The sequence below is a fragment of the Lygodium microphyllum genome, chromosome 7, assembly GCF_053477565.2.
Source record: "Lygodium microphyllum isolate KBCC chromosome 7, Lygodium_microphyllum_v1.1.10, whole genome shotgun sequence".
In the NCBI taxonomy this organism is placed as follows: domain Eukaryota; kingdom Viridiplantae; phylum Streptophyta; class Polypodiopsida; order Schizaeales; family Lygodiaceae; genus Lygodium; species Lygodium microphyllum.
In genome coordinates this window covers 118,654,349-118,682,303 of record NC_141141.1, presented here as the reverse complement: position 1 = coordinate 118,682,303, position 27,955 = coordinate 118,654,349, and the positions used below count along the sequence as shown (strand labels likewise).

At 40.6% G+C, this 27,955-nt stretch overlaps 1 protein-coding gene across 2 annotated transcripts; it reads left to right on the top strand.

The window, feature by feature from the left end:
- Positions 1-27,955, top strand: LOC148033874 (uncharacterized). 2 transcript variants are annotated; one of them, XM_087681881.1, is made up of 6 exons: positions 1-592; positions 693-907; positions 995-1,133; positions 1,338-1,423; positions 26,978-27,069; positions 27,149-27,955. In XM_087681881.1, exons 1-6 carry the CDS (start codon positions 209-211, stop codon positions 27,421-27,423), a joined length of 1,191 nt encoding a protein of 396 aa, XP_087538007.1. In that variant the 5' UTR covers positions 1-208; the 3' UTR covers positions 27,424-27,955. The 2 variants fall into 2 exon arrangements, with proteins under 2 accessions (XP_087538007.1, XP_087538006.1); XM_087681880.1 differs by having other exon boundaries at positions 3-592; positions 995-1,253; positions 27,149-27,948.

Sequence of the window (27,955 nt, the reverse complement as noted above, 5' to 3'; positions counted from 1 at the left end):
ATGGCTCCAGGAGGAGTAGGGTTGGTTAAAAATTGACAGAGGTGATCAAAGAGCTGTCTGGCTGAAATGATCAATGCCGTACGATCAATGAATGGGGGCCATGATTGATTAAAAGATTCCGCAGCAGGTGTCTTCTCTGCCGAGTCCTGCTCTTCGTGCTCTGACATTTTCATCTTTTGCTGCTTGTGAAATGCATGTTTGGTGAGAAATGGGAACTCTACCACCTGCGTATCTCGATGCAACTACATACGTGATACAATCCCTGGAGCCTCAGGTCATGGAGGAACAGGAGAAGGAAGAGGTTACGGAGGGAGAAGAGAAGGAGGACGAGAAACTCTCGGAGAAGAAGAAGAAGAAGAAGAAGAAGAAGAAGAAGAGGAAGAATAACAACAACTGGAAGATGAGCAAGAAAGACCCGCAGAACGCAGCAAGGGAGGAGCACGGGGATGGGTGCGCATCGTCGCCTGCACATGGTTCCAACCATAACAATTTGCAACTCCAGACCAAGAAGAAAGAGAAGCAATTCAACTGCAACTTAGACCGCTTCCTGGAGTCCACTTGCCCTGCTGTTCAGGCACAAACTCTCCCTAGGGTACATACACACGCGTGCACGCGACCTGTGCTGTAGCCATTAATTGCAAATTGCAGAGTGCCTTCCCTGTTGCTGTAGCTCACAGTTGACCTTGTTCCAGAGCTGTGCTTGGGAGTCCTGTCGGACACGGCAGCTGAACCGCAATGCTGATCCATTGCCGTTCTTTACACTAGAGGATTTATGGGACAGTTTCACGGAATGGAGCGCGTATGGTGTCGGTGTTCCTATTTCTCTCAAAGGCCATGAGGCCGTTGTACAGTACTATGTGCCATCCCTCTCTGCTCTTCAACTGTATACTCGCTCCAGAAGGTGCAGGTGAGCTTCCAGGACACGTATGCTTTTCGTATGTTTCCATTTGGAATTGAATATGTTTTGTTGGTTTGTTTGGGAGGGGGCCTGCAGCTCAGAGTGTGACAATGACATGGTGCCAGACTGTGCCGATTGCCAGTGTGGAAGTTCTTGTACTAACCATGATGTTACATCTCAAGCTATGGAAACCTGCTGCTGTAGCAAATTTCAGAAAATTCATGAGAGTGATCAGGTAGAGTTTCAGGAGCAGCCAGAGGCTGATAACCAGTGCACGCATGAGTGGCATCCTCTTCTCCTTTTTGAGTACTTTGAATCGTCTCCACCTTATTCAAGGATTCCATTGTCAGACAAGGTTGTTCAGGATCTTAAAGTTTAGCTCAACAGGTATGAAAGTCAACACTCAGAGTAATAATTATTTGCTATTTTGTGTTTGCAGATAGCACATCTTGCAGAAGAGTTTCCAGAATTGAGATCCTTGAGGAGTGTTGACCTTCTACCTGCTAGTTGGGTGTCAATTGCTTGGTAAATATGTGCAAAAGTCAATATTTATGCTAATTGAAGTTACAAGTTCATATTTTCTCTGATTGATGTATAGTCTCTCTCTTCCCCCTTCCTTTATTGACACTTGTACACATTTTTGGTGGAACCCAATATTTCATGTATGTTGTTTTACAAGGGGTGATGGTATCAAAAAGGTCCAGCACCACAAAAAAGGTATCAGCAACTTTGGGAAAACACAGACTAGAACACCTGGTTGACCTTCTACCTGCTAGTTGGGTGTCAATTGCTTAGTAAATATGTGCAAATTGCAAGTCAATATTTATGCTAATTCAAGTTACAAGTTCACATTGGCTCTGTTTGCTGTGTACTCTCTCTGTCTCTTCCCCTTCCTTTATTGACACTTTACACGTTTTTGGTGGAACCAATATTTCATGTATGTTGTTTTACAAGGGGTGATGCTATCAAATAGGTCAGCACCACCAAAAGGGTATCAGCAACTTTGGGAAAACACAGACTAGAACACATGGTTGTGTGATGTCCATATTGTTCATAGGACCAAAGTTTGGTTCCTGCAAAAAAGTTTAAGCCACAGAGAATGGCTGTCCCAACCCCTTGGGATGTGGAAAGACCATCCCTGACCCAAAAAGTTTGGGGGAGGGGGGCATCAAGATGAGGTCTTCCATTATCCCGTCCCTCACTTGGGGAAGGATGTGCTTCAAGATAGGGGGTCTTCCCATATCCTGTCCCTTACAACAATCTCCTGTAAAGAAATGCTAGGGCAAACAAAGAGAAATGCAAAATGTATGGCAGTGGCTGAATACAGCCTGTTGGATGCTCATATGTAAATGAATGAGTGTGATACAATTGGGGCCTCAAACCTCCGTGTCTCTGAGAGAGTGTCACACTCGAGACAGATCCTGAAACACATGAGCAGCAGTCTACTGATTAAGATGATTGTGGTAGCAGTGGAGGGAGCAAGTGTAGTCCTCAGGGCTGCAGGATATTTGAGTTGACTCCAGCCATAAAAAATGCAGGTATGCTGGCTGAGATGGCAGCTCCATGAACAGCAAGATGAGTAGGAATGATGTTGAGAGAGCCTGTCCATGACCAACACAGGCTGGAGATGATGCAACACAGATGGTAGCAGGTCATTTGGTGATGGCAGCAGCTGGATGTCCCCCAAATGATAAAAATGCAGATGTGAAAGGGTTGGCGACTGCTACAGACAGCGGGGCAAAGGCTGAAAACTGATGGCAACAGCTGGGAAGACTTCTGAGATGACTGGTGTCTGGAGGCTGGGCAACGGCTGGAGCAGGCCTTTGATGGGCTAGTGAATGACCTCTTGAGACGCGTGGAGATGGCTGGTTGAGGATTTTTGGTGTTTTGCCCTACTCTTCAAAATTATATTCTTTTGTTTTGGTAATTTGCGTTTTGCCTTTTGGGGCATTTTTAAGGAGAATAAAATAGACATTAATGCACGCCTTAATTACAGTAACTCAACATCTCCCCATTCTAGTTGTCCCCTACCTTGTCCCCCTTGTGAGGGACATGTGCAAGGATGTGTTTATTTTGAGAGTCCTTTTTTAGATTTAGATTGTTTTGGTTCCCAAAAGAATTGAATATGTCTGTAATCTTTATTTCTTCTCCCCTCTTGTGCACTCACGTGCACGTGTGCTTGTATATGTAGTGCTCTTACGAACAAACATCAGCCTTGTTAGATGGCCCTAGAGCCCAAACTACTCCTAACAAGTTAATTTTCTCTCCCTCCAGCAGTTGTTCACCTCCAGCATGTCTCCCCACAGCATCAGCCAGCCCCAAACAACCTATATCCAACTTTCATGGCAAGTTTATTCTCTAATTACCAAGTGGCACAGCCTCTAAAATGAAACTTGATCTCTAGACTTAATTTCAAGCAACTATTCAATAGCTGGAAATCAAAATTCTTATTGGTTTTGTGCATTACTTGGCCTTTGCTCATCCACATATAATGTGCTAGGCCCTTTGAAGTTGATTGTTTAAACTTTCACTTGGCCTTAATCTAGCATTAAATGTGTAATTTTTACCTAGCCCAAATGACACCACAAGCCATTTGTAGGGCTCATTTAGTGCCCTAGGCCACAACGGACACCAAGCACCTGCAAGTCAATGTTTGCATAACTTATCCCAACTTTTGCCACATGTCCCCAAAATGCATAATTTAGCTTTTGTATTTGTGACCGTGTCTTAAGTTTTAATTGACTTACACTTCACATATGCACTACTTAATAATACCAAAGCTAAGCATAAAAAATACATGTCCCCGTGACATACATATTTTCTTTTCTTTTTTATTATGCAGTCTTGTCTAAGTTCACTTGTTTTGGTTATGTTCGTACATTGTGTGATTTGTTTGTGCAAACCCTAGCATATCTTCATAGGGAATGACTAAGATGAGACGGTTACGGGAGACAAGATAACGGATATCCCCCTCGCATTTTCGTGCCCTCTCCAATAAAATTTTGGGAAATGCAAGGTGTTGGGACAATCCTCCCTTATATGGTGTGCATGTCATGTGGTGCATGGGTAATTGAGTAGGTGGTTTTTTCCTTTTGCTTTGAGGAGCTTTGAGGAGGGAGAGGGGGGCAAAATAAGCTCCTGTAGGTGCACATCATATATGATGTGGATGGTTTTTTACTACAATATTAATTTCTTTGTGCATGTATATGTTGGGTGTATATATGCATATAAAATTGTGTGATTTATGACTAGTGAGATGGGGTGTTGATTATTCAATTGAATTGGTTAAATATGCCCGTCCAATTTCAAAATTCCAATATAGACAAAGTGAATCACAAAACCAAGAAGTGGAACTTGAAAATTATAGATTGTTCAAATAAGGGGTTAATTAGTCCAATAACTTACTATGGCCATCACCATTTATTGGAAAATAAAAAAGATGGCTCTATGCAAATTTTTATTGATTATAATAAGAATCAAATAAGATTTGTAATATTTTCATGCAATAAAAGTTAGTGGGTTAGTTTGAAAGTTAGTTAGTCAATTAATAAGTTAGTAAGATTACTAACTAAAGACTAACTAAGGTAAAAATTAACTAACGTTAATAACTAGCAAATTTTATTTAATTAAAAAATATTTTATTTAAAAAAATTGAGATGTAAATCTGATATTTTCCTTGGATTAACAAGGACTGTAGCCACCTCATAGAAGTTATAATGTGAATGAGACTTATGAGCTATATTAATCACTAGTATTAATGTGCATAGTTTGGATAGTCCAAAGATATTAGATTTTGGGCAAAACTACTATATTTTAGATATTATACTAAAAAGATATGGAGATTTCTAAAACCGAATGTCATCTAAAAGAAAAGACAAGTGATGTTTTAGTTAGTTTTGGAGATTTTATAAAAAGAAAAAAATAAAGAGAGGCATTTGTGAAATCTCATGTGCCGCGATCGCAGTCTATAGATAGAAAACAACACTTCGAACAAAGAAAAAGAGTGAACTGAGAGCTTTCTAAGCAAGTGTCTTGGGGTTTTATCCCTCTTTCGGACTCAATGGAACAATCAGATTTTTGATCTGAGCATCAAATCACTGATCTTTCCAAGATTCTCCTCCGCAAAGAGCTTTACTTCTTAGCCACAAGCCCTCTTTTCTAATTCACTATAAATATAAGGGGTGGGGAGGCACAAGAAGCATAAGGAGACCTCGAGAGACTGTGAGAGAGAGGTAGAGAGAAGGATAACCCTCCAAGAGATTGTGAGAGAAAGCTTGAGAGAGAGAGAGAGAGAGAGAGAGAGAGAGAGAGAGAGAGTTATCTCAATTCCCTTGTCTCAATCCTCAACTAAGCCATATTCTCTTATGCTCTCTCATCTCGAATCTATTCCACCTTTCCTATTTCTCGAACCACTCGTGGACTATGGCTCCAAAGTGATGAGGTGGAAAAACGATAGGGATCAACGCAACCGGTCAAGCAATAGGTATTGCCAATGATACGGGAGTACCCGAGGTTGCCGGAGTTGTCATTTTACCAATGGAGCATCGGGTGCGGCTAATGCAAGCGCGAGTAAAGACGAAATTCCTTATGTCGTCATGCTGTTAAACCAGGTTATTCATTATTAGATTATTAGTTTGCTATATAAAATAATTACATAAAATATTAGCTTCCATATTTTTCACTTACACGAATTAATAACTTTATCTAGAAAGCATACTAGTACAAGCATAAACAATTAATCGTTATGAATTGCAGCTAGATTAATGAAGATTCTAAGTCATAGAATCTTGTTAGAATTGATTGCCAAAGGTTATTGTACATATGTCTTTATGTGCATTCAATATAGTTATGGCTAAATGCGGCAAGGCTAAGAGTTGACTAACGCTTGTTATAGAAACTGATTATCTATATAAGAGTCCTATAAGTCATCTTGTTGAGTTATCAACACAATATATTTCTTTAAGGAATTTTGCTTATGTTGGGTAAGATAGCCCAAACAGGAAATTCATACCTTGCTTAATATGTTACAAGAGATGTACTCAACACTTCCTTATGGTGAGGAGAATCCTCATTAGAATGTAAGGTTACCTTAGGATAAGGTCTACCTTGGCCATGTGAAGTTGTGAATTGCATGATGGTGTGATTATTATTGCATCATTTGATATACATTTGAAAGGACTATTTGTGTTTGCTAGAATCTAGATCTCTAATTGAAATTGTTGTCAAACAAAATAAAAGGAAGGATCATGCTAGGCTACCCCCAAGCTAGCGGTGAGACCCTACTCCCAAGGGGGTCACTGTTATCGCTATGAGAGGCTTGGACCGGCTCTGTAGGCGAATGGTCTGCTAGTAGGGATAGTCTCAGGCAGTAGAAAATGTGGGTGCCAGAGGGGGCTTTGGCTGTAAATCTTCATTGTTCCTAGAATCTGACGAGCCCTTTCATGACCTAGGATGGGATCCTAGAACCCTAGATTCTAGTTACAAGGGTGGAATCTTGGTGGGCAGAATACCCTCGTGGAATTTTGTGTATCTTTTGCTGGGTTGGAAAGATATGGAATTTGTGGTGCCATGTGATTTGGACCAAGTTACTTCTGTTGGACAGAAGGGATATATAATTTCTCCTGTATGGGCAGGAGACAAAGATTAACGTGAAGATAAGTTAAGGAATTTGTTTGAACTTGTTTTGCTTGCTCTGTTTTCATGTCTGTGCTGTAAGTTATGTGAACGAACCCTGTTCCCTAAAAGGCTTAATTAATGAAGCTAACTTTAAGTGTTACACATAAATGTGATAGGATCTAATTAGAAAACTAAAGCTATTGGGGGAAGCAGGTGGGTGAAACCCTCGACGGGTCCGTCCTACAGCAGGGTGGTTCCAAATAACTGGGAGGCTTCTTATAAGGTTTTACCGTCTTTGACCTTAGAAATTGTTAGGATAGAACCCCGATTCATGCCGTTTTAGGGGACTGGAATGAGACTATGCCATATGGGCAGAGAGGTCGAGCAGCGCATTCCTCTCCTTTCCCATTCTCTTTGAACCAAGTGCGGTATGGATTTGCTTCGGCTTGGGCATGTCTGCGTAAAGTAGGATTCCAAAACTTGACGCTAGAATGTTGTCAAGAGACCTTGAACCCTAGGAGCCCAGATTTCAGGTCGATCCTAGTGGGTTTGGTCACGAACGTTCCGTTGTGAGGCGGACTTGGAAAAACCTAGGTGACAAACCTTGGAACATTCCATGGGAGTGCCAGGCGGCGACGCTTAGATTTGTTTCTTGATAGATTGCCAAAAGCGTGCCTGGACAGTCGATGGGCGAGCACCTTACAAGATTATTGTAAAGAATAAGATCTTAAACCAAGGATTGAGGATCTAGTTGATCAATTGGCTCAACTCTTTACAAAAATAGGCTTGCCATCAAGTTAGAATCAAGGTTGAAGATGTTTCAGAGACAATATTTAAGACTAGGTATAGGCACCAAGAATTTTTGGTAATTTCTTTCGGTCTTACCAATGTACTAATCATTTTCATGAAGCTCATGAATAGTGTTTGCGACCTTACTTGGATCACTTTTTTGTAGTCTTTCTTGATAATATCCTGGTCTCTAGTTAAAGTAAGGAAGAACATGTAGAATATCTTAGAAAGGTACTCTAGTTGTTAAGAGAAAATTTCCTTTTTATCAAATCATCCAAATGTAAATTTTTTGTCAAGGAGGTCAAATATTTAAGGTATATTATGAGGGGGAGGAAATTGGGCAAGATAGAGGGACAGATCATGAGGAGGTGCTCAAGTCTATATAGACCATCTCCACTTTTATGTAAGAGCTGAGGATCTTCACAGGTTTATTTGGATTTAATTGATGATTCTTTTGAGACTATGCCAAGATAGCTATTACCATGAACGACCTGTTAAAAGGGAAGGAAAAGATAGTATGGCCACCTCCATGGAATCTAAAAGAGCTATGAATCTTCCTAGGCTTATTTGGATTTTATTGATGATTTATTTGAGACCATGTCAAGATAGCTATCACCATGATTGGCAGGTTAAAAGAGAAAGGAAAAACCTTTCTTAGTGTAGTTCATGCTTGTTTTGTGTTGATTTTAGAAAGTTGGTTATGGTGTAGGTGTATAGGAGCTAGGGATTTGGTTTAGGGGTTGGTGATTCTATTGTGGGCATGGTCATGGAGTCTTGTTGAGGGCACGAGCACCTATTATACTACTGTTGGGCCTTGTTAAGGACATGAGCATCTATGCGCGTTATTGTTGGGACTTGCGTTTCTAACGGTAGTGTTTCATGGCATTTGGGAGGCAGTGTTTTGTGGCATTCGAAAGAGATCTATGCAAGATGGATCTTGTCGGAGGGGTTCTATTGCCAAGAAACCCATTTCATAAGGTAAGGAAACTCATTTCATACCTAGGCATTTCATAAACATATGAAACACCTATTTTAAACTTTCACAAGTGCCACATCCTAAATGTCTTGGGACTTTGGTAATCGTGGTTTATCATGGATTTACTTAACATGTTGACATGGATATTGGCATTGATTGTCAGAGTTTTGTTTTGAGTTGTTATCCATGATGATTGGAATATACTGATTGCTCCTTTTACATCTAAAGTTGATATTGGGCATGGATAGTGAACCATAATGCATGGAAATATTGATTCTATGTTTAATGCTCATTGGCATTGTATAGAATAACGAATTATGCTAATGTTTTCTACATCACATGAGCCATACGATATGTGTATAAAATTTTCATACCTTTTTTATATCTTGAATGAAACTTGTTTCTAATATTTTATGAAACTCGTATGAAACCTATTTCATACCTGCCATTTTAGAAACCCTTGGCAACTATGTGAGGGCCTAAGTATTGGGTGTGTGGTAGCGAACATCTTGTCTAGTTTGGATTTTCCTCGTAGTACAAGAGGAGAATCTAACAAGATCCAAGGTTTGGGCAAATTAGTCTTCTTGCACTTCTGGGGATCATCATTGGATATGGAAGATATGTTTAGTTCTGGTGTTTTAGTCTTGGTTTGCGAGAGTAGCTGGACTTTGGAGACATGTTCTAGGGCATTGCAGCCTTGCTGAGCAAAAGTCTCGAGTTGGCTTGAAGATTGAGATTGGAGATGCAATGAGTAGGTAGCTCCATTGTTTTATTTGCTTTTCTATTGCTGAATTTCAATCTTTAAGATTAATTACTTGCAAGTTAAAGTCTACTGCTCGTTAGATTATTGAAGACTGATTTTAGGTTCCTTCTATCACATAGGTTATCCAATTGGAGTCCTACTTCTTGCCTTATTGGTTCCACCTTGGTCCTACCCAGTTACATGGTTTACTTGCCTTTACCTCTTTCCCAAGAGTGTTCACTAGTGCATTTGCCCCAACCTTCACAAAGGGGCTACAACCTATTGTTAAAGTGATCTAATGGTTTAGACAAGGTTGCTTCTTCTTTATATATTGTAGCATTTGGAGAAGACCCGTGAGGAGGCATTTTTGGATGGCTTGCATCATTTTGATATTGAGGTTAGAGTTTCTAGAGAATGTTAAATTCTTATAAAAACTTCATTTGTTATGGTTTTTTAGTTTCTCTACGGAGTTTGTTGATCTCAGAGGTTCAAACAGCAAAGAGTGATAGAGTTCTCCATGAGAGAACTATATCTACTTATTGGAGGAGCGTGAGCGTAGTTGTAGAGGCTCTATCATACAAAATGCATCGTAGTAGGAGATTGAATCACATACAAGTGGTTTTGTAGTTTCTCTATGGAGTTTGTTGATCTCAAAGGTTCAAACAGCAAAGAGTGATAGAGTTCTCCATAGGAGAATTATGCCCACTCATTGGAGGAGCATGATATTGAGAAACCCTTCACCTGTAGTTTGCATTTCTGTATTTTGTATTTAGGGTTTGCAACCCCAAAAAGGGGCGTCATCCTAGACTGACTGTGTCTATTTATAGGCCACTCTCTCACACATTCTTTACGGATGATTCATTTAGTCCGTCACCTCTTCTCTCCAGCCTCTCCACTGCCCTCACACCCCTTCAAGAGGACATTGCGGTTTGTGGTTTGTGGCTGTCTTCATCATCTTCCTTGTGCTATGGCACCCTTGTTCCCTTATATTACATTCACTCCATGATCCAGATCTTCATCATTTTATTCATCAAAGTTTCTTTTCTCTTCTCTTCTCTTCTCCATGTTTGCCAAGTTCACTCCATGTTTCTCCTTGCAAACCCTACTGTCTCGTTGGTACGTCATCTTTTGACATGCTATCAGAGCTGGATCTGCTCAAACAACGGCAAAGATCCTCCACTCCAGTGAAGGCAAAGACCGTTGGCGGGTTCGGCATCCACTTCTCTTATTCTTCCACTGCATCAAAATCTCGTTTTTGCAGATTTCAGGTGTTTTCAGCTTGTTGCCTACACCCCTTTCGTGGAGGACATTGCAGTCTCAGTTGTCCCTTGCTGTCATCTATAGTCTGGTGCCTATTTCCAGCCTTCCATCCACAATTTGCAGCTGTTTACAGCAGATCAACTGTTGCTGATCACTCTCCATTCAGAAAACAATCTTGTTTTTGCAGATTTCAGGTATTTCAGCTTGCTGTCCGCACCCCGGGTGCGGAGGACATTGTGGTCCAAGCTGGCCATTGCTGTCTACAACATTTTGGCACCTATTTCCAGCCTATCACACACTGCTCGGAGCTGATTTTAGTATGTTGACTGCTACTACTGCGTTTTTAGTCTTTCTCTCTCTTGCAGCCTGCGTTTTTAGTATTTCTCTCTCCTCACCTGCGTTTTTCTACTGATTGCAACGTCTTACTGCTAGTAGCATCCTCCTCCCATTGACAGCTCACTTCCAGCCCTTCCATTGCTCTCCCACCCCTTGCAGCGGACATTGCGGTTTGTGCTTCACATTGCCCTCCTACCCCTTGCAACGGACATTGCGGTTTGTGGTTCGTGGCTGACCTCTTCCACCTCTTGCTTCTTCAGCATGGCACACTGGTATTCGTGGCTTCTTTACCAACATATGACTAGACTATTGGGTGCTCCTATTGCGGCACGAATGGTCATCCCACTGAAGATTTCCGACTTCAACCATTGCTCCCTACCCCCTCGGAGTATATGCGTCTTCCACTAGACACTCCTTGTGCCACCTCTACTTTTCGGGCCATAGAGATTGTTTTGTGTTGGCTATCGGAGTATTATGTTTAAGGCAATAAGCCGCACCTAATGCGGACTAAGTCCTTTGGAGCACATGGAGGCTCTAAGACCTTACAGGTGATAAGCCCTCTTGGAGACCACCCCATAGTGTAGAGGTTTTCCCCACCCACTTTCGGGTACAGTGGCTTCCACGGCCCACATCTCCTCCATAGTCCACTCTCCTTAGAGCCCGTGACTATTCCCCACCCTTGCCTCATCCTGAGCCTCCTTCCCCACCCTCTTCCACTTGGGTTCGAGAGGCCACTTTTGGGTGCTCTTCGGCTTCTTTTGAGCCCCAGATACCTTCTTCGGCACAACTGGCATCACTTTTTTCGTCATTAGATGCTTTGCAGTCCGTGAGCCATGAGTGATTGGATTCCCTTTTTCTCTCAGACTGGGATTCAGAGGGGAATTTTCTTACTTCACCCTTAGAGGGGGACTTCCAGTTCTTCTTTGGCTTTAGAGGGGGCTCCTACTTCTACTTCTTCCTTTTCAGAGAGGGATCCTATGTGCCATGAGGTTCTTCACATACCACCATCTTTCAATTTCGAGGAGTGGCTCTCCTTTGAGCAGTCATTTCCTCTACTCATACCTAGGATCTAGAGGATCTACCTAGATCGGGGCCCTTGGTTCTTCAGCACAGTGACTTGGTGGCTAGGCCTTTGTATTCCTTCCAGCATGGAGTCACGGAGCTAGTGGCTTCTCTCCCGAGGTGGAGTTTTAGATTCTACAGCTCATCCAGTCTCCTGACTATCTTCAAAGGTCTCCTTTCAGGTGCTATTCTCAGATTACATGATGGATCTTCTTCATCCCTTTGTCAGCATGGAGCCACCTCCTGAGATTGAGTACGTGCATATCCTTATGGTTCTTGACACTACACAAAGTCCGACATTCCTCCTATGCATTGCGTGATTTCATCATCTTTGTACTAGGGCTCTTGGACAAGTGAACAATTTCCCCACGAGGGACACTGTCCAAGTGACACTTGTTGCATGAGTATTCTTTAACATGTAGCATTGCATATCCACCTCACTCTTCTTTTGTTCCCCTTTTTGGGCCTGAGAGGGGGTGTTGAGAAACCCATCACTCGTAGTTTGCGTTTCTGTGTTTTGCGTTTAGGGTTTGCAACCCCAAAAAGGGGGGCCATCCTAGACTGACTGTGCCTATTTATAGGCCACTCTCTCACACATTCTTTACGGCTGATTCATTCAGTCCGTCACCTCTTCTCTCCAGCCTCTCCCTTGCCCTCACACCCCTTCTTGAGGACATTGCGGTTCGTGGTTCGTGGCTCTCTTCATCTTCCTTGTGCTATGGCACCCTTGTTCCCTTATATCACATTCACTCCATGATTTGGATCTTCATCATTCCATTCATCAAAGTTTATTCTCTCTTCTCTTCTCTTCTCCATGTTTGCCGAGTTCACTTCGTGTTCCTCCCCGCAAACCCTACTGTCTCGCTGGCACGTTATCTTTTGACACGTGAGCCTAGTTGTAGCGGTTCTATCATACAATGTGTGTTGTAGGAGGAGATTGATTCACTTATAGGAGGTGATTCACTATCCTATTTGGAGTCATACTAGGGGTATTTCTTAGATCTCATGGGAGATTATTGCTAGCAGAGTGCATTTCATAGGTGATAGAGTATGTGTTTATGTATATTTTGTTTTTTTGCTAGTGGCATGTATGCTAGCAGATGCAGTTTTGGTGCTTGTTTAGAGGCTGATTGACTAGTCCAGCAGCCTTCAAAAAGCAATTGTCAGCATTAATTGAATAATTAAAATTTAAAACATAAATATTAGTTATCCATTTGACCATGCTGATTAATTGGTTGGTGTCATCCGCATTTGATGTGCTAACCCCTTTTGGAACTTTAAGTTGTTCCCAAGATTAATTGGCCTTAGACTAGTATAAATTAATTAATTAATGACTAGTCCTAATGTTATTGTGGGGACTTTTAAAGGCCCAATTAATGCTCTAGGTCCAAATTGACATGAGGCATCCATAAGTACTTGTCCCATATAACTTATTACAACTTTTGCCAATGTTATCGACTACATACTTAGGATGCTTAGGTTGTTAGTGTCTTAAAGAGATTTTGCTTGCATTTTGCTTTTTTTGTAGCCGTTTTTATCCAAATTGTTGACATTTTGATAGTATAGCTAATGATTATTGTTTGCAATCGTTTTTCAAATAGTTTTTGCAGGTTTGCCCTTTGGCAATTTGCAGTTTTAGCTTGATTTGCACATCCTCAGAAGAGGAAACACTTATATTGGTTGTCATGCTTTTGACACTACACTCTTCACTTTCAGTCCTCTCTTTGCGTTTTGAATTACATTGCTTGAACTCTTGATGTGGTATTGGGCTATGTCTCCACAAGTGTTTCTCTCTCTCCAACCTCTTTACTTCTTTCATCTTCTTTGCATTTTCATGGCATCTCCATGTTGCTCTACTAATGACAAGCTAAAGGATCTTGACTATCTTACTTGGGCCTGTGGTACGCTTTTTGAGGAGCAATCTTACCTCCTTGGATATCCTCTCCTATTCCAAGTGATTGGGATGAAGGCAATTATAAGGAAGCAATGCTTACTTCGGAGATAAATGATTTATCTGCCTACTTTGCTCTTCTTCAATGCATCTCTAAAGAAGTTCTTTTGGTGGTTACCTTTTGTAGAATGTCTTTAGAAGTGTGGGAGAAGTTACAACTTATGTACAAGGCTCCATCTACCATGCAAGCTGTGACCCATGATTCAATCATTCATTTTTTGGGTGACGTAGATACAGGATCAATTTTGACTCACGAAGTGTGCCCCCTTCTAAAAGCACACATCTTGGATTGTTCTCTACAAGCCTCTTTCAGACTTTGGTGTGGCCAATGCCTTATGAGCCTAGACATTGGCAACACTAGTTAGCTTTGATTGTATGACCTCCATGCTACTTGAACATGAGGCTTCTTTGTGTTTATGGGGATAGCTACCATCTTGATGTGATGCAAGTAGGAAGCATTTGAGAGGGGTGAAACGTAGAAGAAAAAGAAAGCATAGTGTTACCATTATGGTGAGAAGGGACATCTCCAGCTTGGATGCAAGGAATTAGTGGCGTAACTGAAGGAACGGGAGGAGGAGGAGTAGTAGAAGGGCAAGGACTCTTTGGTTAGTCATCATCCTCATCATCTTTAGATTTAGATTTTGACTCCATTCCTTTGGTGAAGGCAAAGGCCAAGGCTACAAAGGGCTCCCCTTATATAGTGAATGCAAACCTTGTTAAGGCCTCCTCTTCCACCTTATAGCTTGATTGTTTGTATCCCTCACGACTCTCTTGTGCTAGAGAGGAAGTAAGAGGGTGTTGGGGCACCTTAGTCTCATTGATATTCATGTTCTAAGCCTTCATCCCAAACACTCATTCTTACCTCACTCATTTAAGAGTTGAGAAGCACATTTATCAAAGTGTTTTTCCTACACATTTTCTTCTTCCTTGTGTCTGATAAACTTTGTAACATTTGTGTCCGTCTCAGTTTTGAGACCAGTCTAAATATTCAACTTTTAATATGGTCCATATAGTGTCACCACATTCCAAAATTAACCTCAAGACCATGTATGCTGCTCAAGCCATGCCAATGCGAATGGTTGACTACCACAATAATAGTTCTCTTAACATCATTTGCACTCTCACTTGTGTCAGCTTCACTTTACCCATATGTATTTCCCAACTTTTTTGGGCTTGATGGAGTTATCACGAAAACACTTGACAGCATATGGGAAGCCACACTTTGGGTCCACTAGGTGGTTGTGATGAGGGGGAGGAGGAAAAATGAGGCGTGGATTGTTTGCGTGTATGAAGGGAAAGTGACATTGAATTGGTCTATGTGTTTGTGAGGAGGATGTGCTTGCTTGAGGATATTGATCGACGGGAGACAAACCATGAGATAGCAGTGGATCTGAAGGAGCATGTGATCAAACTTGTGATTCTTGAGACGTACCTGAACGACAAGACAATCTTCCATTTGAATCCATTGGGAAGTTTTGTGGGGGAAGATTGATTTGAAGGTGGTGGAGTAATGAGAAAAGAGGATTGATCATTTTGCATGGCGATCGTGATTGGGAAGATGGATGCTTGTCAAAGCTAAAAGATAGGAACATGTGGTTATTAAGCCAGTTTTTACGATATTTGAGGTATAAAGCAGTTACGATAGGAAAAAAAATCCATTGGCAATGATGGTAATTATTTAGACAGTTTGCAATGTGAATTCTTGGGAAGGAGGATGCAAAAACACGAGTTTGGGTGAGTCGGTCGTATTTTGATGAAAGAAGAATTGTGCTTACAACTGTAAGCCAATATGATTGTCATCAAAGAAAGCATTGTTGCTGCCAATGTATTCGTTTCCATCTTGTAGTTCACTTTCAGATTGTACATATTGATGGTAAAAAGAATGTTGTGGTTGATGCAATCATGTAAGCCACAAATTTAAGCCGTCAGCATGGTTTATCACATTGAGTTGGATGCCATGAAAGAGCAATATGTTTCTAATTTGGACTTTGCTAATGTTTTTGATTAGCTTTGTAATGGCGAAAGGCATGAACACTTTGTGCTAAGGGATGGATTTTTAATGATATATGGACGACGGTGTCACAAAGCAATTGAGGCCTAGAGTGATCTCTGAAAGTCATACTTCTCCGTATGCAGGACAGAGAGGTATTGATGTCATGGTCAAGGTAGTGGAGGATTTCTTTTATTGGTCAACTTTGAGACATGATGTAGAACAATTTGTCAGGATATGTATTGTTAGAAGGCAAAAGATGCCGGGTTATTACAGCCCTTGCTTTTTCCAGATAGGCCTTGGTAGAGCATTGGAATGGACTTTATTTTTAAGCTTCATAGTACAACTATAAGGAATGATGGGATATGGACTATCATTTGCAGGTTTAGCGCATACAAGCCCATTTTATTTCGGTGAGGAAAAAAATAAAAGTTGATCATATGGCATGAGTGTTTTTGCAACACATCTTTAAGTATCATGGTATATTAGAGTCGATCATTAATGATCAAGACCCTTGGATGACCAGTTTATTTTGGAAGGGGTTTGAGAATATGGATATCACGTTGAAATTCTCATCATCCTTGCATCCACAGACCGATGGTCAATCTGAGCAAGCAAATTCCACAGTGTTAGATCTTTTGAGGTGCTATGTTTCAAACTGCAAGACAGTGGGAGCAGTATTTGCCTTTTGTTGAGTTTGCTTACAAGAACACAGTGCATAGTTCTACAGGCAAAGCTCCATTTGAGGTGGTTGAGGGTGAGAATAAGATACCATCTATTTTGTAAACTAAGGATAAGATCTTTGAGACTGATTGCTATGTGAAAAACTTGGATGCAACCTATACAAAGATAAAGTATGCACTTTGGTTCCATGGACAATAGCATATGTTATGATGCCATTGATGCTTTAGCCATGGTTTATACTTGGTTATGCTATGCTATGGTTTGGTTTTGCCAAATGAGTTGAGCTCATGAGAAATAGATATGTTATATGATAATTTGGCATTGTTTTTGAGATTCTTTGTGAGTCTTATGTTATGTTATGATTGACTCGTAATTTTTAGCATGTGTTGGGCATATGGAATGGTTGAGCGATAGTGTGCAATGTTGTGTCGACTATAATACCTTGTGGAAATTTCAGTTCATTATTTTGCTTTTGATGCTTTTGGTAGTGCAATCAAGAATGGTTGCCAAGATTTTAAGGGGGAGGGTTGTCATGAGGACATGTATTTTTGAAACCTCACTTAACATGTGGATTGATTTTTAATCACATGGCTAAGTAAATGTTGCACATGTGAGGTGTAATTAGGGTTAGAGTAAATTTATGAGCCCGAGACCCGAGGAATCACGGAATGTCAAAGGCAAAAGTTGCTATAAGTTATACCACACAAGTACTTGGTGGTAGTTGGTGCTAGTTGTTGACTTAGGTTATTCATTTGGCCATAAGTGTCAGTTGGTGACACTAAAGAAGTGATGTGTAATGGTACCTAATACCAATTTGATTGCAAAGGTAGCGTAGACACTTTGGAATAGAAGTTGCCAAGCCAATTTAATTATTGGCTAGTCAGATTATTATTCCAAGCATCGAAATAATTATTCGATTAATTTTTAGTATTTAAAGATTGAAAATTAATATTTAATTATGAATAATGCTAGAAAGACCATTTGCGAAGGTTGCCATTTGTCAAAAATGCTCATGGAAGACCGAAAAACGTCTTTAGAGCTTGGAGAGACATTTTTAGTGCATTTAGCTTGCAAGAGAGAGGAAGGAGATGTTGTTGGTCTGATTTGCAGCCATTGGAGGACCTTTTGAGACAGCCAGGGGCAGGAGAAGACCAATCTGCAGTAGGCAGTAGCATCTACAGCCTATGGAGACAGGTCAACAGCAGCAAATGACCGATTTTCTTTAGTTCTTCGTGAAGAAAGTTTGAATTTTCTCTCTCAGCATTCTCTCTCATCTTCTAGCCTTTCTACAGCCTTGCTCCAAAGATTACAGCTTTGAGATTACTAGAGGTTGAGAAATTTCAGATTTCTCTATTGTAAACCCTAATTTGCAGAGCAGAAATTAGGGTTTAGCAGTAGCTTCGGGAAGCGTTGTCGTGATGTTATGAGGACACAATGTGAAAAAGTATGGAATGCATCATCATTCGACTTCTTTATTGATCTAGAGAGTCAATGTGATCTGAGCCATTAGTACTAGTGTGAGTTGCATGGATTATCCGAAAATACTAGATTTTTGGATAATTTTAGTATATTTTTGATATTATTTATTGTAAAAATTTAAAAAAGTTAAAAAAAAAAGCTTCTAGATTAGAATGGCATGTAAAAAGCTAGTTGCTTTTTTAGCCAATTAAGGGATTTTCACAAGGACATATTGACGAAATCGCGCGCGTTGCGTTCGTTGTAAACAGGTTGAAAATTGCAGATTGAATTGAAAGAAGGAGTGATTTGGAAGATCTGTGATTAGGTGTTCTGAGGTTTTACCCCCCTTTCGGAGGCAACGGAGGCATCAGATTTGGGTTCTGAGTAGCAGAGAAGGAGCTGTAATTTTTATATACGTTTTGTTCTACGAAGAAGCTCCAGGAGATCTAATGCTTGGAGATTGCTTCTGAGTAGTGCGAAGATTCCAGGTTATTTTAATACATATTGATTCAATTCATTGTGATTTGTCTTTGTAGTGTTTACTACTAGGGTATTCTCTATCTTCTCTTCCTTCTCCTATCCCTACTTCCTTCTACTTCTGATCCCCGGTGGATTCGACTTTTCGACAAAAACCCCTCCGACATTGGTGAACCCAACGTGAAAGGTCGTCAGAGGAAGGAAAGACAAGATGGGAGAATCTTCAAATACATTTTCCAGTGATGTTTTGCAACAGTTGGTGTAAAATATGAATATGCTTATGCAGGTACAACAAGTGATGCAAGCTTCTGCTCAAATAGAAAGTGTTGTGATGAATGCTTTGCAAGCAGTTGAGCGTGAGGTAAAGTTATTCAATGGCAAGAATGTATCTGCATATGTACATACCTATACTCAGAAGATGAAATTCTTTGGGGTGGCTCAATTTGCATGGAGCCGGTATTTTGTACGTGTTACTGTTCATGAACTGAAAGCACGGATTACTGAATTATACTTGCAGGATGCAGACTAGGTAGTCTTCAAGAAGGCACTCAGGGAAGAATTTTACATTGAGGATACCAGTTTGATTACGCGTTTCAAGAGTGGGTTTTACAACCCAATAAGGGTCTTGTGGTTACGGAATTGTTAAGAGAATTTGAAAGTCGATTTGAGCAGTTGGATCTTGCAGAACAACAAGCTCTTGCAAGTCAGAAATTTGAATTGTTTCTACAGGCAGCTTATCCTGAGCTTCAAGAGAAGTTTGATGATTTGCTGGAGGATCAGACTACAGAGACAGGTTTGAAAACAGAGTGGAAACGTGTCAAGGAAGCTATTACTGCACTTGTGAATAAGCATAGAAGAAGAGAAAGATTGCATGTCTCTAGCTTGCCCACTGTTACGGGCAAGACAGTTGATGTATCTTGTAAGCCACCTACTTCTGTGGTTAACTCTATGGCTGTACCTGCTATTGTTCCCTCTGTTAGGGAAAATGTCTTAGATGAATTGGTCAAAGGCATGCGGGATCTTCAATTGAAGGTTGCAAAATTAGACGAAAAAGGACAAGAGAAAAGGGGATGGAGCAGCCCCTAAGCCTGGAAAAAGATGTATGTGGTGTGACAGTTTGCAATATGAGAGAAAGGATTGTGCTGCCTATTAGAAGGCCTTGGCACGACAGCTTATCTTTTGGAAAGATGGCAAGATCCATGCACAAGAAACGGGATTGTCTCTTGCTTTGAATTTTGGAAAGGGAAGTATGCAGAAGTTGTTGGAAGACTTGGTTGTCCGAAATGCTTATGCGGCGGTATATACTTCTACTTTTGGTTTACAATTGGATAGAATGCATGGCCAAGTGATGGTTGGTCCAAAGGCTGAAATATGGACATATGCTTTACATGCAACTGAAAAGAGAAAGGTCACTGATAGTGAAATGTCTCATGTAGGGCAAGACATTCGTGGCATAACTGGTTGGGAATCACCAATAAATGCATATTCAGTGTATGCGTATTTAGCAAAGGTACAAAACACGGATGTACTTGTGGAAGAAAAACGAAAAAGAGATGAAGATATTGCAGGGACATCTAAAAGAATGACAAGAAGTGTGGATCAGCCTAAAGCTGTAAATTAGCCACCTCTCGAGCATGTTATAAAAGAGGTCAGTCAGGAGCAAAAACAGGATAACAAACAAGAGAGTAAAAAGAAGAGCAAGCAGCCGGGATATAAGTTGCAATCTGACATTGAGATAGCCACAGATCTTAAGAAGGTTCTTGAAGAACGGATCTTAAATAGTCGGGTGGAATTTACCTTGGGAGAGGTGCTTGGCATTGCCAAGCGAGAATTTCATGATGAGATCATTGACATAATTAAAAGGAAGCTTCAGTTTCTTGGTGATACCACTAGTGCATTGTTGCAATTTGAAGAGGAAACTGATTTGTTGGGTATTCGGGCTGAATATGAGCATGAAGTAAGTAGAGGATTGTCTATGCAAGATGCTACTAATCAATGGACAGCATGTGGAAAAGAGAAGAAAGTGGTTGAAAATGCATTGTCTTGTAGCAATATGCATGGTGGAGTAAGGCAAATGCAACAATATGGAGAAGAGACTCTAGGATTTATTCCTCGAAGTCACTACACAAGAAATCATTGGGCTAGAGCTACCACAGAAACGGTAGTGAAAATAGGGGAACGTGAAACTCCTTGTGTTGCTTTACTTGACCATGGGTCTGAGATAAATGTCATTGAGCGGGGATTATACAAAAATGGTGCATGGCTTGTAGACACTGATCATGGTTGGCGAATGAGGGTTGCAAATAATTCTTCAAGGGAGCTCTATGTTGCATGTCCTAATGTAAAAGTGACGATTGGTGATGTACAAGAAGAGCAACGCTTCTTTGTGCAAGATAATTCCTTATATGCAGTGATTTTGGGACAGCCCTATATTATAGGCATGCGTATGGAAACAAAGGTGCTTGATGATGGTTCTGCTTATGTAAGAGTCAGAAGCAAGGATGGGAGAAAAGTAGTCCAATTTCTTACTGTTTGTGTTAATTATCCTAGAAATCGGGATACGCTTCGAGAGTCTCCTTTGGTTTCAAATGCAAGGGAATTCAAAGACTTGGATTTTCATTAAGCACTGCTGTAATGTAGAGCTACAGTAGTGCTGTTCAGTGGGTGTACTCACCTCTTGATGAAATGAAGCATGTATTTACTATTGGTAATTCTCAATTTACAGCAAACAGTTCATGTTGGTTTAAGCCTATGGAAGCTATGTGTAGGGTTGAACGCATATCTATGAAATGGGCTACTAAGAAACTGAGAGCATTGGGGTTGTTAGCTGAAAATGATGGTATTTGAGGCATCTTTTATGGGCTGAGTATTACTGACACTATGGCTGAAATTTCAGTAACTATACATGCAGAAAATGAGGCTGAAAACAGAGTGTTGTCAGTATGTTCTTTGGATATGTATGATGTTATAGCATTGTTTGCTCAGCAGGAAGGATTACAATGGGGTGAAGCACTTGTGGAGACAAAGTATAAGACATTTGACAAAAATGTGAAACCAATTGCTTTGCTACTTCCACCAGAGAGTGAGGGTATGTATGAAAAAGTGTCATGGCAGCCAAGCTTACGGGATCCTAAAGATATAGGTCATCAGTTTACATCTGAAACATTACAGGAATTGAAAGTTAGCGTAAAATGGTTTCTTTTGCCTGCTGAGAGAGACTGTTTTATGCGGATGTTGGCTAGACATGGGAAGGCATTTGCATTTCAGCCAAGTGAAATAGGTTGTGTGGATCCAAATGTTGTCTCTCCTATGGTCATATTTACTGTGCCACATGTACCATGGAACTTAAGGCCTATTCCAATGCCTAAAGCTTACTTGCCAAAGCTGATGGATTTGCTAAATGAAAAGATTTGCATGAAGATCTTGGAGTCTTTTTCAGCCTCGTACTCAAATCGTTGGTTTACTGTGCCCAAAAAGAGTGGGGCTTTGAGATTTATTCAAGACATGTAACCGGTCAATAAAGTGACCATAAGAAATGTGGGTGCAATAGAGTACTCAGGGATTTTATATCACAATTGACAATGCCCTTCTTGGATGATGTTCCAATCAAAGGGTGTGCAGTGGATGAAAAGAATGAAGAGATGGATGCTCATGGGTGTAGATAGTTTGTTGCAGACCATATTGTGGATTGTGAGAGGATTTTGACGCGTCTAGAAGAGGTGCATTTAACTCTTTTTGGACAAAAGTCTGTCTTTGGAGTTGAAGAGGTTTTGATTGTTGGGCATATATGTGGGCTTTATGGGCGAAGGCCATCACCAACAAAAATAGACGGGATTAATAGAATGCAAGATGTATGCACGAATGTATCAGAGGTGCGTAAATTCTTGGGTGCATGTGTGTTCTATTTGATATGAATTCCTCACTTTGCACATGTAGCCGATGCTCTTTATCAGCTTTTAAGGAAATGCCAAAAATTTCATTGGGAAAGGAAGCATCAGAAAGCAATGAAGAAATTGAAGCAACTCTTAAAATTTGCTCCTACATTGAGAAAGACTGACTATTCACATGGAAAGCCTATCATTATTACTGTTGATACAAGCCCAAATCGGGATTGGATGGGCAATTGGGCAAGATAATTAGGAAGGACAAAGATATGTAATTCGCTTTGGTGGTAAAGTATTGACTGAATGACAGAGAAGATATCCACAGGTTAAAAGAGAATTATGGGGAATTGTGACAGCCCTTAAATGTGATAAGGAGTATTTTATGGGTGCTCATGTAGTGGAGACCGATTGTTTGCCGGTATTGGGTATGATTACTAGTTGTGCTACTCCAGACATTGCTATGCTCTGGTGGATTGCATACATAAAATCTTTGAACCCTGAATTTCAGCATATTGCAGGAAGAGATAACCCAGTGGCAGACATGTTATCTCGAGCACGTTATGAGAATGAAGATGGGATGATGGATGAGGAGTAAGAAGATGACTTTCTTATGGCTGAAAATGATGTTGCAAGAGTGAATTTAGTAATACAAGGTGTTGCTACAGCATTAACAGAAGCTTGGACAACAAAGAGAAGACACTTTAGATGTTTTGTGTCTTGTGTAGAAGTGTTTCTGGAAGACAAATATACAGGAGAGTGGCTGAGAATTTGTCAATATCTCAATACATTAACAAAGAGAGATGAATGGTCAGATGAGGAGTTTAAGAAAATCAAGAGGAAAGCGTATGGTTTTTAAAAAAAAGATGGATACTTATGGAAACATGCTAAAAAGAAACAGGGTATGCCATTGCGAGTTTTGGGTGACAGAGCTTCACAAGTAAAAGTAATGCAAGAATTTCATGAAAGCTTGTGGACTGGTCATAGAGGTGTTTGGGGTACTTTTACAAAGATCAAAGAAAGATATTGGTGGTAAGGTATGTATAAGGATGTTGCTTACTTTGTGGAAACGTGTACGACATGTCAAATGTATTTATCTATGAAACATCGGGATGAATTGCAACCCACATATCCATTGTCTCTTCATTTTAAGTGGGTGGTAGATTTGGTCACAATGCCTACAGGTCTTTGGCAAATGAGGTATCTTGTGCTTGCTCGTGAAGACTTGACTAATTAAGTGGAAGGGAAAGCTTTACGTACTAAGATAACAAATGTTGTGTGTACTTTTCTCTTAGAAGAGATCTTTTGTCGGTATGGCTGTGGGGGAAAAATTACAGCAGATAGGGGTGAGTTGGATGCAGATGAAGCTCATGATTTCTTTACACGGTTGGGGATAAAGCTTGCTTTAACTTCAACCTATAACCCTGAAGGAAATGGAAAAAGTGAAAGAGGTCATCCACCTATTGTGAAGGCATTGGCAAAAGCATGTGGAGAGAAGGTAAAAGAGTGGCCACGATTGCTCCCTTATGCTTTGTGGATTGACAGAACAACTCATAGTGCTGTTATAAGATATATGCCTGCAGAATTGATGTATGGTCAAAAACCTATCATGCCGATAGAAGAGAAGATAGTTACATGGAGTGTGTTATCTTGGGAGGAGGAGTTGAATTGAGAGGAGTTGTTGGCCTTACGCATTAGACAGTTGGAAAGAAAGTCGGAAGACATAGAGGTAGCAACTGCAAAGTTAAGGGCAGCAAGGATACAGAACAAGAAACGGTTTGACAAAAGACATAGATTGAGACCAAGAACCATACAAGATGGGGATTAGGTATTGGTTTATGATAGCAGTTTAGATAACCAGCATAGTGCCATGCATAAAGTTTCCAAAAGATGGTTTGGACTCTATGTGGTAAGACAGGTGTTTGATAATGTTACTTATGCATTAAATGAGCTGGATGGGATAGCCATTAAACTTTCGGTAGTAGGGAAAAGAATCAAATTATTCAAAAGGCGGGAATCTACTACCTATGAGTTGCTAGAATTGGAAGAAAATAGTGGTCCTGATACAGGGGCTAGCCAGGAAGATATGGAAGATGAAGAAGTAAAGGATATGGTTGCAGAGGATGAGGAGGACTCAAAACCCGGTGACAGCTAGGATTTTGGCACATACTGAAGGGTGTGCAGGTTTAGAGGGGGTGGATGTCGTGATGTTATGAGGACACAGTGTGAAAAAGTATGGAATGCATCATCATCTGACTTCTTTATTGATCTAGAGAGTCAATGTGATCTGAGCCATTGTTACTAGTGTGAGTTGCATGGATTATCCGAAAATACTAGATTTTTGGATAATTTTAGCCTATTTTTGATATTATTTATTGTAAAAATCCGAAAAAGTTAGAAAAAAGCTTCTAGATTAGGATGGCATGCAAAAAGCTAGTTACTTTTTCAGCCAATTAGGGGATTTTCACAAGAAAGACAGATTGACGAAATCGCGCGCGCCGTGATTGCTGTAAACAGGTTGAAAACTGTAGATTGAACTGAAAGAAGGAGGAGTGATCTGGAAGAAAATAGTGGTCCTGATACAGGGACTAGCCAGGAAGATATGGAAGATGAAGAAGTAAAGGATATGGTTGCAGAGGATGAGGAGGACTCAAAACTTGGTGACAGCTAGGATTTTGGCACATACTGAAGGATGTGCAGGTTTAGAGGGGGTGGATGTCGTGATGTTATGATGATACAGTGTGAAAAAGTATGGAATGCATCATCATCCGACTTCTTTATTGATCTAGAGAGTCAATGTGATCTGAGCCATTGTTACTAGTGTGAGTTGCATGGATTATCTGAAAATACTAGATTTTTGGATAATTTTAGCCTATTTTTGATATTATTTATTGTAAAAATCCGAAAAAGTTAGAAAAAAGCTTCTAGATTAGGATGGCATGCAAAAAGCTAGTTGCTTTTTCAGCCAATTAGGGGATTTTCACAAGGAGGACAGATTGACGAAATCGCGCGCGCCGCGATTGCTGTAAACAGGTTGAAAACTGTAGATTGAACTGAAAGGAGGGAGTGATCTGAAAGATCCGTGATCAGGTGTCTTGGGGTGTAGATTGATGGATTACTTTTACATCTTGGTGTTTGGCAAGATCGGCTTTAGATTAATTCCCTTGGTGCTGGCTTGCAAGAGGGATCTCCTCCTTTCTTTGTGTGATCACTTGCTCGTTGCATGTTATCAGAAAAAGATACTGCCTTTTGAGTTCCAAACAAAGATCTTGGCCCCGGACACCTCTTCCTTGGAGCTCTTCCAGTTCTTTGCTTCCATGGCTCAGACTTTTCTGACAGTTTTTGACTGTCTTGTTTGAGGTCATACTAGGGTGGTGTTTCCTAGACTCTGGTTTCCTAGATATGGTGTTTAAGGCTTTAATGAGTGTTGTTTCACTTGAAGGCAAATACTATTGATGGATTTCTTTTACATCTTGGTGTTTAACAAGATCAGGTTTAGATTAATTCCCTTGGTGCTGGATTGCAAGAGGGATCTCCTCCTTTCTTTGTGTGATCACTTGCTTGTTGCATGTTATTAGCAAAAGATACTGCCTTTAGAGTTCCAAACAAAGATCTTGGCCCCGGACACCGCTTCCTTGGAGTTCTTCCAGTTCTTAGTATCAAAGGCTTTGTGGCTTACTCTTGGAGACTATACATATGCGACCAGACTATCATCACCATCATATGGGGATACTATGTGGTTGAGATTTAGAGGGGGTCCTCGCTATAGGTTCTTGTGTTCCAGTGATTTGTTTGCATTACTTCCCAAATTTTCTTCATTCTGATTACCTTTCAAAGATAGGAGCGCGTGTGATCATATCTTTGTGAGCCCCAATTTTCTGCTTTTGATTTAGGTACTGGGATTTCTTATTGGATTAGAGATCTTTCTTGTTGGAGCCCTTTGAGGTGGAGCAATAAACTATTACAAAGGCAACCTACATGACTCTTCAGCAGTAGTGGAGCATGTATCCTTGGTGAATCTCTATTGGAGATGGCATTCCCTACTGTTGCTCTTGGTTTGGCATGTCCAGTGCCTCATCTGGGTCTTGAGAAGGGTTTTATCGTTAGTAAGCACATCATCTCCTAGTTGTGAGTCCTAATGTTGAGTTACTGGGGGACATTATGGGCTTTCATTCTTCTAGTCATTTATGGTATGTTTGGTCATTTGAATCCATAGTTGCTAGTTGTATTATGGCCGGTATCTGTAGTCCACAATAAGGATTTGTTTAAATATACACCATAGTGCTATTGTATTTGTGTCTTATGGCTGCCACTGTTGTTTGGCATGCTGCCTTTGGCCTAGACACAATGTGGTGGGTCTATAGTGTCTCTCTCTCAGCCGTAAACTTGCATGTGCATCTTGCTCTTGCATTGGATATCACTGTTCTAGCATCTATACAATTCCATGGCTTCACACTTCCATGTCTTCTTTTCTGCATTTTTTCACTTCTTCCACTTGTGCACACTTTGACAATTCTTGGTGCTTTTATATTGTTGATGGCAGCTGCAGGTTGGGCAGGACATTAACCTAGCTGTATTTTTTGTTGCAAGATTTTGTATATGGTGCATTTTGCCTAGCTGTATTTCTGATTGCAAGATTTCCTCTTTGCTGGGACTCATGAGGTCTATGCAGCAGTTGGGATAAGGACTAGATGCTGACTGTTAAATCCACACTCTAAATTTTGTTGAGAGACATGAACGCAGCATGTATTTGAACTTAAAGAGACAATGTTGTGGCCAATTTTATGTGCTTGAAGAGTCTTAATTGGTGGAGGATTCCCAGCCAAGCACAAAGTGAAACATGTGCTGCTGTTGCAGGTACCCCATCTACCGGATACCTATTGGTCCTACATTGCGAGATCTCGAGGCCTGTTTTCTCACCTTTCATAGCCTGTCGACGTCGTTGCAAGGTATGTCTCCATGAATTATGCTATAAATGTGTCTCAAAATCCACTGAATCTTAAAACATTCACATTGCTTTCTTGTCAGATGGTGAGTTATGGGGTATAGTGAAACCAGGTAGTTCTCCTAAAGCATGTACAATAGTGCTCTCGTCACCTTGTGAATACCCAGCAATATATCTCAAGCCTTTTGGTCTGGCACATTACAAGCTGCGTGGCTCAATTTGGACATCTGTTGGGAACCCAGAGCGAAGACATGCAGCATCAATGTACAGGTGTGCAGAGTATTGGCTCAGGCGCCTCCATGTTGGACATCCTGACTTTGATTTCTTTCAATCTCACAACCCTCTTTCTACCCCTTAATATTGGAAGAGGATTGAAGGTAGCTACTTAATAGGCAAGTCTGGAATGCCCGTAAGTAGTAGTTTCAATTGACATGGAGTTTGATCCTCTATTACAGACACAGTCATATTTGATACAAAAACAATTAGACATTATGTGAGCAGCTAAAAACGTCTATTTCTATTTTCCCACGTTTGAAAAATTTGCTGCTTGTTTCTTGAATTACATTCAGCTAACCAGGGTAAGGGGCCCATTTGATTGGCACCCCCCCATGCATGACATAACATGCTCCAAATCCAGAACACTTTTGCAAAAAGTTAGTTCATATATGTCAATTTAAAAGTAGGTAAAATTTTAAGCTACATAATTATTTCTTAGTTGACATGTATGAAGCACCTAAAACATTTGGACCCTTGAACACCAAATTGGTCACAATGTGCAACTTTTTGTGGGCTCGATGTTTTGCATCGCCTACTTCATTCTCAAAACCAACGTGCCCTAGTTATCAAGAAAATGCACAAAAAGGTTGAAGTGTTTTTGTCTTGGAAATTAT

Excerpts from the sequence above, each read along its gene's own strand:
- LOC148033874 (XM_087681880.1), top strand. The coding sequence starts at position 209 with ATGGGAACTCTACCACCTGCGTATCTCGATGCAACTACATACGTGATA. Across the intron at positions 1,254-1,337 it reads GGATTCCATTGTCAGACAAG|ATAGCACATCTTGCAGAAGA; the intron begins GTTGTTCAGGAT and ends TTGTGTTTGCAG. Across the intron at positions 1,424-26,977 it reads AGTTGGGTGTCAATTGCTTG|GTACCCCATCTACCGGATAC; the intron begins GTAAATATGTGC and ends CTGCTGTTGCAG.